Source organism: Wyeomyia smithii, chromosome 2, assembly GCF_029784165.1.
Source record: "Wyeomyia smithii strain HCP4-BCI-WySm-NY-G18 chromosome 2, ASM2978416v1, whole genome shotgun sequence".
Lineage (NCBI taxonomy): Eukaryota > Metazoa > Arthropoda > Insecta > Diptera > Culicidae > Wyeomyia > Wyeomyia smithii.
The window spans coordinates 21269035-21282278 of record NC_073695.1 but is presented as its reverse complement, the minus strand read 5'-3'; the positions used below and the strand labels follow the sequence as shown (position 1 = coordinate 21282278).

The following is a 13244-nucleotide window of genomic DNA, read 5'->3' as shown; positions in this document are numbered from 1 at the left end:
GTTTTCGCTATTCTTCCCCGTTCTTATCGACGCCGCCGCCGCCGCCGTGCCGGTCACCCTAGAATGCCATCTCTTCACATTTGTTTCCGGTCCTTGAAGTATGTATCAAGCTGAATCTTTCACCATCTTGTAGCCGTGAGGGCATCCATCGACATCTAGCGGCCAGAAACAGCAGCAGCAGCAGTACCAGCTTCTACGGTGGAAATATTTATAGTCCCATTCTGCTTTGTAGCTGTGCAATGAATCTTGTTAACTAGAATTATCATGCTTTATTTATGGATGTATCCAGTGCGTTTACCGTACCGGTCATCACAGGACGAATCAGAACCGAAATGGCTACCTGGGGCTATCTGTGCTGTGCTATGAACGAAAACGAGAGAGAGAAAGAGCTGTGTGTCTGACTAGTTGCTTGTCTTCAATATTGGAAAACTATTCATCACAGCCATGTTCAAATTTTGATTTAGGACATATGGAATAGTTGCCACTCACGTGCTTATAGTTAAACAGTAGAAACAGGTTAGGAAGTGAGCTTTTTTGATGCTGCATCTACAAATGAAAAAACTTGATTGCAAGTCCATTAATGCGTTATTAGCTCTACTATTTCAAAGTCAGGTGGTCAATAATTCGAAAAGTAAACTTTTTGAGCTCGAAATATGCGAATTGGCGGCGAGGTTTCGGATGAATTATTACTCGAGAAGCCTTGATTTTAAATGCTTTATATTCAACGTTACAATCTATAATGACTAATAGGTATGTGTTTCATCGGAAGATTTAATCTTGTAAAAAAATAACAAAAGCGGATATAATTTTATAGTTCAATGGATTACTTTGATCCGTAAAAATAAGCCCTAATTCAAAAATGCGTATAAAACATAGTTTCAATATATTCTAAACAGCCATATTTCACATACAATTATTTTAGTTTCATCAGTACTGTTTAATATATGGATAATTGAACATCAAAAGCAGTGTAACAGTTCATATACATGTGAATTTACTTTCACGAAAAAGTTCGTAATCGGAATGAAAATCATCAGAATCAATGAAGAACCAAATAAAATTTTCTTTTTGACATGGATTCAATGATACTCGATCGCTCTGACTATGGAAAAGTCTGTTGCTACAAATTCAGCTAGTTTGCATTCCGATATCTACTGTCCTTTCATTTTTACAAGTTAAAAGTGCTCTTACACGTTTTATATTGTTATCAATGATTAGAGCCTTCTCACGAATTGTACGTTTTATAACTGATAGGCTGCCATGTAAGGTGGCTACTTCCTTCTGTACGTCCTCATGCATCGAATATTCTTTTATTTTCGAGTACATTTCTAAAGCCTTAACCTCATGTATTTTAAGATTTTCCAATTTTGTTTCATTCTGCTCCATCACCTGTGAGAGCTCAGCAACTGATAGATGCCTATCTAGATTTTCCAGTTGTATCGCTTCAGTCGTAAGCCAATTTTCAATTTCTTCTACTAATTGAAAATAGCTTCTTACTTCCACCTTTCGCCGTTCCCGCTTCAACATTGTATACTAGAAAAAAAAAAAAACAAGAGGTTTACTAACATAATTCACGACCCATGAATAACACAATTTCATACATACCCGTATTTTTTCCAACCCTTTCTGTGCTCTTTGTTTCATGAATTCAATCCGATCGTTGAGGTTCTGAATTGATTCCTTCATTTTTTTATTGGCAGTTTGAGGGAGGGCTGTAGATATTGCATGAACTTTTTTGCTGTAAATGACTAGTTTCTCAATGAGTACCTGAAATTTAAAAAAATAGCCAGTTTATATTTGATTTTTTTTGTTACTGTCAGAACTGACCTGTAATCCTCTGCTCAATTCGTTTATGTTTTCGATTACACCTTCGGGGAGTGGCTGTATAGAAAATGTAACAAAATTAGAATACATAGTGTCCAGTACAAAAAAGCTAGTTAGCAGAAACCAAACTATGATGATATTATATTAATGATGTAGAAACAAATCTCTCAACTTATGGAGTGTTATCAACATAGCGGAGTAAAAGAAGTTTGGTCATGTTTCGTAGATGGAAATGGGAATAAAATAAAATTAGTCACTATGTAACACCAAATGTTTGTAGATTTGTTAGATCACAGGCAACACGATGTTCTTCTGAAAGCAAAAAACGACTTGCCTTGAATAACAAAATCAGTAACAAAAGCATGGACAACCAGGACTTTTAACAAAAATAAAACTCAAATTATATCTTTAAAACACAAACTAAGGCTCATCCTTTTGTGTCATGTTATATGTACAAAACAGCTCATGCAATTAGGACAAATTGCAAGAAAAAAAATTACACTAATCAAATCATAATAATAATAGCTAACATCACCTGTTTCTATTCATTGTGCTACCAGCCAGGTTATAAGGACTACCTTATTCTACGTTGGTTTCCCTAAACCTGGTAAATTATGATTTTCAGGAGTTTGGATACACAGGGAGTCGGAACTAGGATTCACAAAAATAGGATGCAGGGGGAACAATTGGTTAATATGTTAGTAGCTTGATGCCGCAGCTTGATTTCATTAGTGGATGTGATCAGGAAGTAACTTCAAGTTGTTCTGCTGTACTAAGCTCATGAAAAAGTTTTTCATCGTAATTCATAAACCGATTGTTTCAGACAGCATTTGTCGAACGATACATCAGTTTCCATTATTATTACCATCTCGGTTGACACATTCGCTACTCGGATCTGCAGCTTGTCGTGCGCTGAGCTACGAATGGTAGGTATTAACTGCTATTTTATTTTCGAACAATTCATTATCCGGAAGTACTCCCAGCAGGGATTTCTTATTCTCATGAATTTGTAAATTTGACATTGACATAATTTTATTATGTTCTATTGCCCGGAATTGCTTTTCAGCATTATTGTCAAGCGATCGTTCGTCGAAAAAAGCTTTACTTATTCGATCGTCAGTAAATATTACTGTTGTGCTGCGGAGAGTTGGAGCCAGAAAATAAACTGGGCTTAAAGGGCTCGTTGTTTTTTTTTTTTCTTGTGGATAATTGGTAGACAGGATTTTCGTTCAATTGGTTATCAATTTATTTTTCTGTTGATCCGTCATGTGCCGTGCGTCTTGTAATAAATTCCACCATATGTATTTTTTTGTTTTCGACAAATCCATCAGTGAGTTCAATGATCACGATGCTTTTTCTTATCTTGAATTACAACCGAAGTGGCTAGTGCTATTCCTTGTGTTTGATGACGACTTCGCAGTCAACTATTGATGTACAGGACAATTGCGGGGCTCTTTTATTAGTACCTACATTGTTTATGTGATCTGTCCGGACGATTCCTTTACGTTTCGCAAGCTTACAAAAAGACTCATTATGGAATAATATTTATTGATAATATTTTGCCCCATTTCACTAATCACTGTCGGAACCAAAACTCTGTGATGTAAATCATAATGCGAACACTTTTTAAATGCGTATTACTATGAAACGTTTGATAGTTGCTCTTATTTTTTTTTTTTTTTAATTAGATTTCATTATGACCGGTCGAATTTTGTGCATTATTTTTATCATGTTATCCTACTACAAATATCATTAAATACACTAGAAAAAGTTGAAAATAAATTAAATCGCGCATTCAAATTTAGTTGTAAAAAGTTATCTTCCGCGTTCTGCTATCGTCCAGCTAGCTTATATTAACATCAATTTTTAATTTTCATCGTCAATGAGAAAGAGAGAACGAATGCTCGTTCCTTTACTTGTCTACCAAATCTACTGCAAAATATGTTAATGCTCTCCAATTGGTTACTAAATTTATTGGGTTTACAAGTGTATTTTTCTCACCGGTCACGGGCGGTTTTTGCAATGAATTCTTTCCGGAGAATTGAACTTTTCAAGGCAAAGAAATTGTTCTCCAAATTAATAATCGTAATCCATCGTAAGATCCAGGAAACTGCTCCACAAAAAAAAATCCACAAAACTGTGCGCCTATCTGTACTTTTATTACTGAAAATCTCTAGTGCTAACTTCTCACCTTAAATTCAGATTAGTGATGATGAAATAGTTGGAACATGTAGAAGGCGAATGAACCAAGAATCGCATGAGCTTCTGGGCAAGGATGAAAATTATCACTCGCGCTCTTTTTTTTTCTTAAACCGATAGCTCATTTAATAAGCACAATTCTGAACAACTTTGTATGACGAACTTCAAGGCCTCAAGAAGTACTACAACATTGTCGGATAGAGCATTACTGGAACTTAAACACCGGAGCTGTGAGAGCACATTCTCGCAAATTATCGCGATAATTTACGTAAATGTACTCTCACGGCTCCGGTATTAGAGCACGAGTAATACTCTCTTCGACAAAGTTGTAGTACTATTTGGGGACTTCAAGTTTGTCATATAAAGTTGTTCTAAAATGTACACATTAAATGAGCTACCGGCTTGAGAAAAAAATGAGCGTGAGTGATAATTCACATCCTTGCTTCTGGGAAAGCCATCTTTCGTACATTCTGCTAAAATTGGTCGTTTCCAAACCCGAAACCCGAACCCGTGGGGTTTGGTACGGGTTTTGGATTGAAAATTCTTTAAAATATCGGGTACAGGTCATGTTCGAGTTTGGCGGAAAAAATATTCGGGTTCGGGTCAGGTTCAAGCTCCACCGAAGAAAACAAATTCGAATTCGGTTCGGATGCGGATTTGAAAACCTGAAATCCGACTACCTCAAATAAGCATAATAAGGGTCACAAAGTCAGACCTCCCTCTAGATAATTACGTAGCTTTATAGCAACCCATGACTACTTTTTTTGTGAATTTTATTATCAAAAACATACCTTTTATCATTAATGAACAAGAAAAGGCAAGAAAGTAATAAAAATTACCCTAAACAGATAAAACAGTGATAAAAGAGAGCAACTAGAAAAATTTTTTTCTTAGTTTCATATTTGCTGCGTAGTTTGGTTTGACCCCTCCCCCCACCTTCCTCTTCGTCAGATTTCGCCAAAGAACTGCAATCCCCACACCACCTCCCCCCTCTTCTCTCGAATGTTACGTCATTTATGCATGTTCCCTAATAAGATGATGTTGTCTTCTACCATGCAACTGTACGAATCAGTAATTTTTTAATAATTTTCGAGATTGCAAGCTTCAAGAAGCCAAATCCAAAAATAAAATTATTGGTTCAGGGCGGGTTCGAATTCCACGAATATATATTTTTTTTGAGCTATGGATCATGATATGCAACGCAGATGAACGCAACTTTGAAGTCCCAATGGAAAAACTTTTCAACCATAAAAGAAACCAAATAGTAAGGGCCTCGCATTAACCTTTTACACGAATTGACTGATTGGTAAGGTTAAAATTTACCTCACTTCAAAAGTTCCTGGATTTAACTAAACCTCTCCACTCCACTATGTAATGCAAAGCCTTGGTGCTACATTTCGATTCGGAACTTGACCTTCTCTTTACTATACACAGACTTCGCAGCCAACTGTTAAGTGTACAGGACAATTGCGGGCTAGCGCTACGATCCTACTGACACTAACAGTCAAGACTCGAACCTACGACGACTGGCTTGTTGGGCCAGCTTGAGGTGCGATGCCAGCTGAGGAGGCTGTCTAAATGATTCTTTATTTTGGTTTTTTCGAACATGACATAAGATTATTTTCCTAGAGCCTACGTGCTCAGTGTCGGCGTACGTGCCACTATCTTATATATTCTCAACGCTATTTTGATCCAATCATTAACGGAAAATTATTCCTCAAGTCAAAACAAAATTATTCATTTTCAGTGTCCCTCAAGGCTTTCTTTGAGGAATTCGTTATTTTCTATTGTATCTAATTTTCTGGAAATTGAAAGTCGTCGCTATGAATCTTTTTTTTTTCTTGGAAAATGAAATCAAGAATACATCAGTACCACAGGTTTGTGTCAACGTAAGAACCCCGATAACACTCCACAAATGCAACGCGAGACAGGACACAGTTATCATTCTCACTAAACATAAAAAGAACTTAAAACTATCGTTTTCTGGTGTTTCGGATATCGGCGAAATCGTTGCCCGAGACTGGTCGATAAAATAATTACAATGCAATTTATTGTTATAGATCGGAATGAAATCATTTTTGAATAATTAAAATAAAATTTGTTGTTTTTGACGTTTTATTGACTAACGAAGTTTGGCATAAAAAAAAGTAGGAGGGTGGTATACAAGACACGACCGCAAAGTTGGCGTAGGACTACGATAGTTTTATATTTCATTTTGAGACTACATGCTATATTTGATTAAAGCACGTTTCACTTTTGCACGGTTTGATTTTGGCGCACATGTGCCAAAAACGATTATGTTTAATCATATTTTTTAAATTATTTGTTTTTTTTTTTACCAATTTAATCCTCCTACAGAAAGGTATTTTGATTCTCAGTACTAAAAACCGTACTATGTCTCTAATCACTCGGGTGGTCAGATCAAGTATCTAGGTCGTCTTAGGCCACATGCGGACCTGTCCCCGTTGGGCTCCGGTTACTCCCAAATTATTGAGCTTAAATTCATCAAGCGAGACCTCTAACGACTAGGAACTAAAACTAGTTCAATAATGGCCAAATCTTCTGTTAAAGTCGTCATAGGACATCTTAAAAGCAAAAAAAAAAATCATGAAAAAATCTTGCTTCGACAGCGGCAATGAAGTCTTCACTTGGTTTGGCTGCACACAAATAAATATCGAGTTCTAATGTACTGATAGACGACGAGTGAAAAGCGTTCTATTCATAGGGGAAAGTAGATATAGACGGACACCCTAAGGTTTAATCTGAATAATTACTTAGGTAGTCATACAAATTGAAACTTAAGGTCATTTGTTTTCATAATCATTTTTGGTATTAGTGAACTTCCTCCAAGTTTTATGTGTTTTGGGTCTTCAAAAATAAGACTACAAATTGCTGTTTTTTGACATGGTTGGGAAAGACGGACACTTGGGGTGGGTAAGATGGACATTACGAAGGAAAAGGTGGACACTCACAAAAAAGATGTAGTACGTTTAGTATTCTTTTGATTTATTAGAGTCCATCTATACATCACGTGAACAGTTTAAGAGGATGGGTTTCGATGAAGGCGAAAGTTCTCCGCCTATATGGCTAACTGCTAAATGATTAATATCTGCTGGTTTCTATCGCGGGTGTACTTTGTGGACATCTGTATTACACAACAGATGCTACATGTGAAAATTCTTGGAAAATCCGTGTGTCCATCTTTCCCTACCTTAGTGTGTCCGTCTTGCCCGACCTGGTTGTAAATTTTTCAAACGATCGTAGCTCTTCATCGGAACATCGAAAATCTGCTGGATTTTCACTAGAACACCGAGAAAAGACTAATTAATCACTTTACTATTGTGAACAAATGAAAACACGTAAGTTTCACGAGTTTTTCACTATTTTCCGTGGAATAAAAATTTCATCAAATTGCGCGTTCACGAAAATATTCTTTGTTTTACTTACAAATTTGACAGTTTGCTTGCTGAAAACCGATAATGCAACTCAAAAGCATTAACACACTATAAAGAAGGTATTCGCATCACTCAACTATCATAATACATTCTAGTTTGTGAAATATTATAAGTGTCCATCTTACCCTCAGTGTCCGTCTTTACCTACTTTCCCCTACATGGCTCGGTGCAGTACTGTTACCTGTGCCGGCATGTTTTCCTTCAAGACATCAGTTTCAATATTATTCTAACAGCAAATCGTTAAACTGTCTGATAAAGGATACGAACTCTCAGAGAAAGCTTCACCTTCAAGACATCAAAATAGTCTAAGCTCAGGGAAGCAAACATTAGTTGACCTTTTGGGAGATTCTGTCAAATTTTTTTTGCCGCTGATATAGAAGATATCGCAGCAAGCAGTTGGTGTCTACTCATGAAGTCTGTGCTAGGTGTGCTTGCATATGACCTGTATATTATTCGTGAAAATCCGACTTTGAAACTTTTATTCAATTTTCATTGTTAAGCGATTGAGTGATAATGATAACTAAAGTATCAAAAAATGTCCATCATTTTATCAGTTCAACGACATATTGACTGTTGTGATCTATCATGTGGTTACATCAGTATTACCGTTTGAAATTTTCCATTCCGACGGTTTTAGTTTCCGCAGAATGTATCCCGATATAGTGCGGTAAGACGTAGTCCTACGTCAAAATCGATTTTTGGTAGATTCCCGATGGTAAAAAAATCACAACTTTGAGCGCTTTGAGGCACCCCAAAATCATATTCAATTGAACTGAAATTTTGCACAGGTCATTTTTTTGAGCTAATAAACAAAATGTACAAGATAGGTTTTTGAAATTTGACCCTTTTCGCGGCCACCCTACTCTACAAGCTGTGGAAAGCGTTTAAATTAGTGTGAAACCAGACCTAGCGATGACACGTGCAATATCAATTAAAAGGCATTTATATTCTATAGAGAAAAAATAGACATCATTTCTTGTCTCTAAAATATGTTCCATGTTTTCGGAAGGAATGAAAAATTTTTATGTTTCAAAATAAATTATCTCAAGGGAACATTATTAGAAAACGATTTTTTGTTATCAAACAATTGAATTTTTTGATTCTTTTCCATCTCGTCTAGAATATCTCAAAAATACGAACTCATTCGCTCAGCGGTGTGATCTGGCCTTTCCCATACGAAATATGTTAAAAAGTGCGCAACTAAGTTCTCGCTATTTGTCAATAGATGGTGCCAGCAGTCTTTTTAGGCTTATCTACACCAAGCTGAACCATATGATAAGCAAACCGCTTGGAGACGTTAGTGATTTTATTGTGCGTTATATACTTTCAGGTGTTTTGATTTTGTATCAAATAACCGTCATTTGGGGGAAGTGTTACTTTTCTCATTTCATTCCAAATAAACGGCGGCTGAAGTGCATCGAGAGTTAAAAATAGTTTTCGTGAATTGGTTTTCAATTGGTTCCGTCGCTCCATAGACGGTAATTACGATGTTGACGACCGTTGTTGTCCGTTCGAAAAAAGGTCAAACATCTTCAAAGACGCTGATTTGTAGGTATTGCTCGATGAGGATCCATGTCAAACGCAAGAACAGCTTGCTTTGGTATAAGTAATTAACCGCCAAGCCATTCTTAATTGATTGCATGCATTGGGAATGATCCAAAAACAATGAGATTGGCTTTATTACGGTTTGAAGCCAAGGGATGTGGTGCGTCATTTTTTCACATGTAAAAGAAGAGTTTTCATTATCGCGTCTAGACGGACGATATAAAATGGAATCATTACAGCAACTCAAAGAAAAGAAACGTATAGGGATTATCTTGTCACACTTCTGCGTCCCTGGACGAACACACACGATTCGCATAGATTCTCTAGGATTCCTCACGTTGGATTCGTGAGCGTCCTTGAAAAGGATTCCTGAGAAAAGAATCCTCAGGAAAGCCCTGTTTATGGCTCTAGGGTTCTTGAATAACAATCATGAGTGGGAATCCTCCGGATCGTGTTTGCGATTCCTTTCACGATGCCGTCACCGTGTTAATCGGTATCCTGGGGATTCTTACTCAAGATTCTCTGCGTCTTAGTAAGGGTCGTCGACTCGGCCGAATATATACGCTCAAAGGTTATGCTGTGTATTTGGTGGAACTAGGTCGGTATTATTTTCAACAGCTCAAATTGCACGAAACCATCACTGGGGAACGATATTGACTTGAACTGATGCGATTCAGCAGAGCACTACGCGAAAAACGACCACAATACGAGCAAAGGTACGAAAAAGTTATTTTACTGCATGACACCACACGGTCTCATACTACAAACGTCGTTAAAACTTGCATAGACACACTCAAATGGGAAATCCTACCTCACCCGCTATATTTCTCAGATATTGTGCTGTCCGAATATTACTTGTTCCGCTGTGTTGTTTCGCTCATATGAAGATATCAAAAAATAGCTTGATTCGTAACGTTATTTGAACTTTGCCAGAAAGTTGGACAAAGCTGTTGCTAGGGATAGGCAATACTTTGAATGATTTATACGTAACTTTTTCTTAAACATAAAATTGTAAACAACGAGAACTTAGTTGCACACCTAATATTTGTTAAAACGACTTCGCACATAAAGTTTTAAACAATTAAACATACACACATAAAAATATACACAATCATGCAAACATGTATTCACGCCACCAAACAAACGTACTCACGCATATGAACGCACATTCACTCATACAAATTCAGATTACCGATATATTTTTTTTTTTGTTTCTAGATGATTTACAGTTTATTTTAATATCCTTAAAAATAAATAATAAATCGTCGAAAACACAAGACTATATTAGTATTAATATTTGTTCGAATGAGTCCGCTTCGCTTTTCAATTCTGAGGAGAGTCCCTTTCCAGGAAATCTCCTTTCATAACTTTTCCCTTTTAGCTCACTTTAGTCGCTGATTGACACAACAGCAGAAGATAATATTTACACTAGAGTCTATCGTTTCTCTTACAATGATCATCGCAGCTTTGGTTATTGATATAGTCACCCATACATTGTTCGAGACCACAGGCGGTTTAGGGTAAAACTGTCGGGAAGGGCCCATTTTCCTTCAGTAGACCACTCAGGTGTAAAGCCATTCATTCCCTTGATAAAAGGTAGATTAACCTATGGGGGAACCATTTCCTATAGTGACCACTCGTCAGTTTATCACCATTTTTCTAAGCGTTAAATCGGAATTTATAGGGTAAGTTAACCTATAGTGGATCCCTACTCGCCGGATAAACTTATATATGTGAAAACTCGAGGAATTTTCAGAAAACTTCCATCGAAAACATCTTATCTAGCCAATCTGCATCAGAGTCATGAGAAACATTTATAGGGTAAATTAACCTATAGTGGACTTCTTCCCTATAGTGGACCACTCGTCAGATTAACTCGATTTATCTTACATAACATAAATCATAATTTATAAGTCAAATTAACCTACAGTGGATAATTTATCCTATGAATAATTCTCGTGGCTCTGATGGAAATTGTCTGGAAAATATGTTTCTCGATGGCAGATTTCTGAATATCCTTCGATTTTACGAATGATTAAAGTTAATCCGACAAGTAGTCCACTATTAGAAATAGGTCCACTATAGGTTAATTTACCCTAGTTAAACCTAGAGAACGTCAACCTCCTTGATCGTTGCTGTGTGATTTTCTCTGACATTTTTTCCCTAAAATGCTGTGCATATTAGTACGAATATTCTTTTCATAATGATCATCCATATTAGTAAACGATGAAATATTTAATGTACTATTTATTACAGATATAACACTTGTTGTCTTCGCTAAAACCTTGAATTATAATGGTTTTCTAATGTAATTGATGAAATAATTGTTTGAATAATGGCAACATTTTATAAAACATCTATAATTATAACTGCATTTGCTGTTACTACTTGTATAAGTCTCTGAAATCGCGTATTCTCCAGTCTTTTCCGGTAGATTATATTTTTCTCCTCTTTTTTCTTTTTGATAGATTATTGTTAACAGTGTCCTGCTGCTCGTCCAGACTTTTGGTAAAAGATTGCATCTCGATTGGTAAAAGTTCATTTCTGCGATCATGTCTTTGGAAATCAATTTTCGGAAGTTCTAATTTTATGTGAACGATTGGATTCAAAAGGTATTGTACGTGTGTGATCATAGAAATTTTCGAACAATTATTGACTACGAACGCCTTTGATTCGTTTATATCATTTGCCGTGAGATAATTTTGTTGACTAGAGCATTCCTGCCCCGAGGTAGAATAATTTTCCTCATGTTTGTCGAGCCTATCGTGAGCATCCAGTTGATCACAGCTATTATTCGAAGGAATAGTTATTAGGTCAACTTTGTCCACAGAATTTATTTCCCGCTCAGTTTTTCTGTTTTGCGATGAAGGAACAGAGTCATGATCCTCGAGTTTGAGGTTACTTTCGAATTCATAATCAGCGGAAATGTTTGCTTTTACTTGTGCATGATTCTTATCAGGCGATTTTATTTCTAATTTGGAACCACATACCGAACTTGCATTCGCTTCATTCATTACATATGTAGTAGATTCCGTAAGTTCTTCCGGGTTTGGATTTAGTTCCTTCTCGTAGTGATTCTCTCTATTTTCCAAAGAATTTAATTTTTTCATCTTTCTGAGCTGATATTTTGTTAGTTTCTTTTTTGGCTCTGAAGAAGTTTCTGCGGTATTGCAAGTCTTGTTTGAGTTCAAGTTGTAGTTTTTCTGTGACACTTTTTCATGCAACACAGACGGTGTTTCGATATCAGCACATGGTCTTGAACTTAACTTACTATCGTCCAGGGAAGCTTTCAAGTTCTTATCTTGCCTTACTTTCGCGTCAGTTTCAGTTGAACTGTGATGGGGAGGTCTGTTTGGAGCAGAAACATCATCATCAACCGCCACTAGGACGGCCATTTTATTAGTAGCTTTCTTTGATTTATTTTTTTGTTTCTTTCGTTTGCCATTGTCTGGAATACTAATCTGACTTGGGTTCACAATTTTAACGAGTTCTAAAACTGCTTCACGTTGGGTAGTTTGGTTTTTCGATTGGTCATTCATAGTATTGGATTTATTCTGATTGTTTATCGTATTTTTTTCTTTGTTTGAATTTATTGCACTCTGCGCTGATTTTGTGTCTTTATTTTTTTCGGATTTATTTTCGTTTGATTGATATAATCGCGAAGTAGAAGATTTTGATTCGCCTCGACTGTTTGCATCGTTGGTACTAGAACTTTTCAGCACTGCTGCATACGTTATAATGCAACTGTTCTTCTGTGCGTCTTCGTTGCTGCTTGGGCGAGTGATCAACAAATTTACATTACCATTTTTGTTTTCAATATTTTTAACTTTGCTTGAAATTGCATTAGAATGACGTGTTTTTGCATTGGTTTTTGCCGTATTTGCCACTTGTGGAATGTTAGTTTTATTCACAACAGCAGAACATGTTTTCTCTTTTGTCGATGCTTTGATATTTGTGTTATCAGTTTTTTTGTTTATACGCGTTTCAGTTTTTGGTTGGCGTAAACCAGTTACAACTTCTGCATAAGTTAACCCTGATGAATTCCAAACTGTAGTCGAAGTAGAATTCGAGTTTACACTTGCTTTTGCGTTTGCAGGACTATTGGCACTCGATGGTACTGTTTTGGAATTCTTACAGACTTTCTGCTCAACTTCAGGATGCCTTGTATCATTTACCGCATTCGAAATATGGTTCCGGATTAACAACGGGCCCTGATGATGG

The 13244-nt window shown here is 36.5% G+C and overlaps 1 protein-coding gene across 2 annotated transcripts in view; it reads right to left on the bottom strand.

Moving 5' to 3' along the window:
• Window positions 1-754: 754 nt before the first annotated feature.
• Window positions 755-13244, bottom strand: part of LOC129726123 (muscle-specific protein 300 kDa) — an 83481-nt gene continuing 70991 nt past the window's right edge. The window contains exons 16-18 of one of the 2 annotated variants that reach the window (XM_055682774.1): window positions 1828-1881; window positions 1606-1767; window positions 755-1533 (exon numbers count right to left, since the gene is read on the bottom strand). In XM_055682774.1, coding sequence (XP_055538749.1) covers window positions 1129-1533; window positions 1606-1767; window positions 1828-1881 — 621 coding nt within the window. In that variant the 3' untranslated portion in view covers window positions 755-1128. Of the gene's footprint in view, window positions 1534-1605; window positions 1768-1827; window positions 1882-5015; window positions 13235-13244 lie in introns of those variants that run through there. The other variant, XM_055682773.1, reaches the window with a different exon arrangement.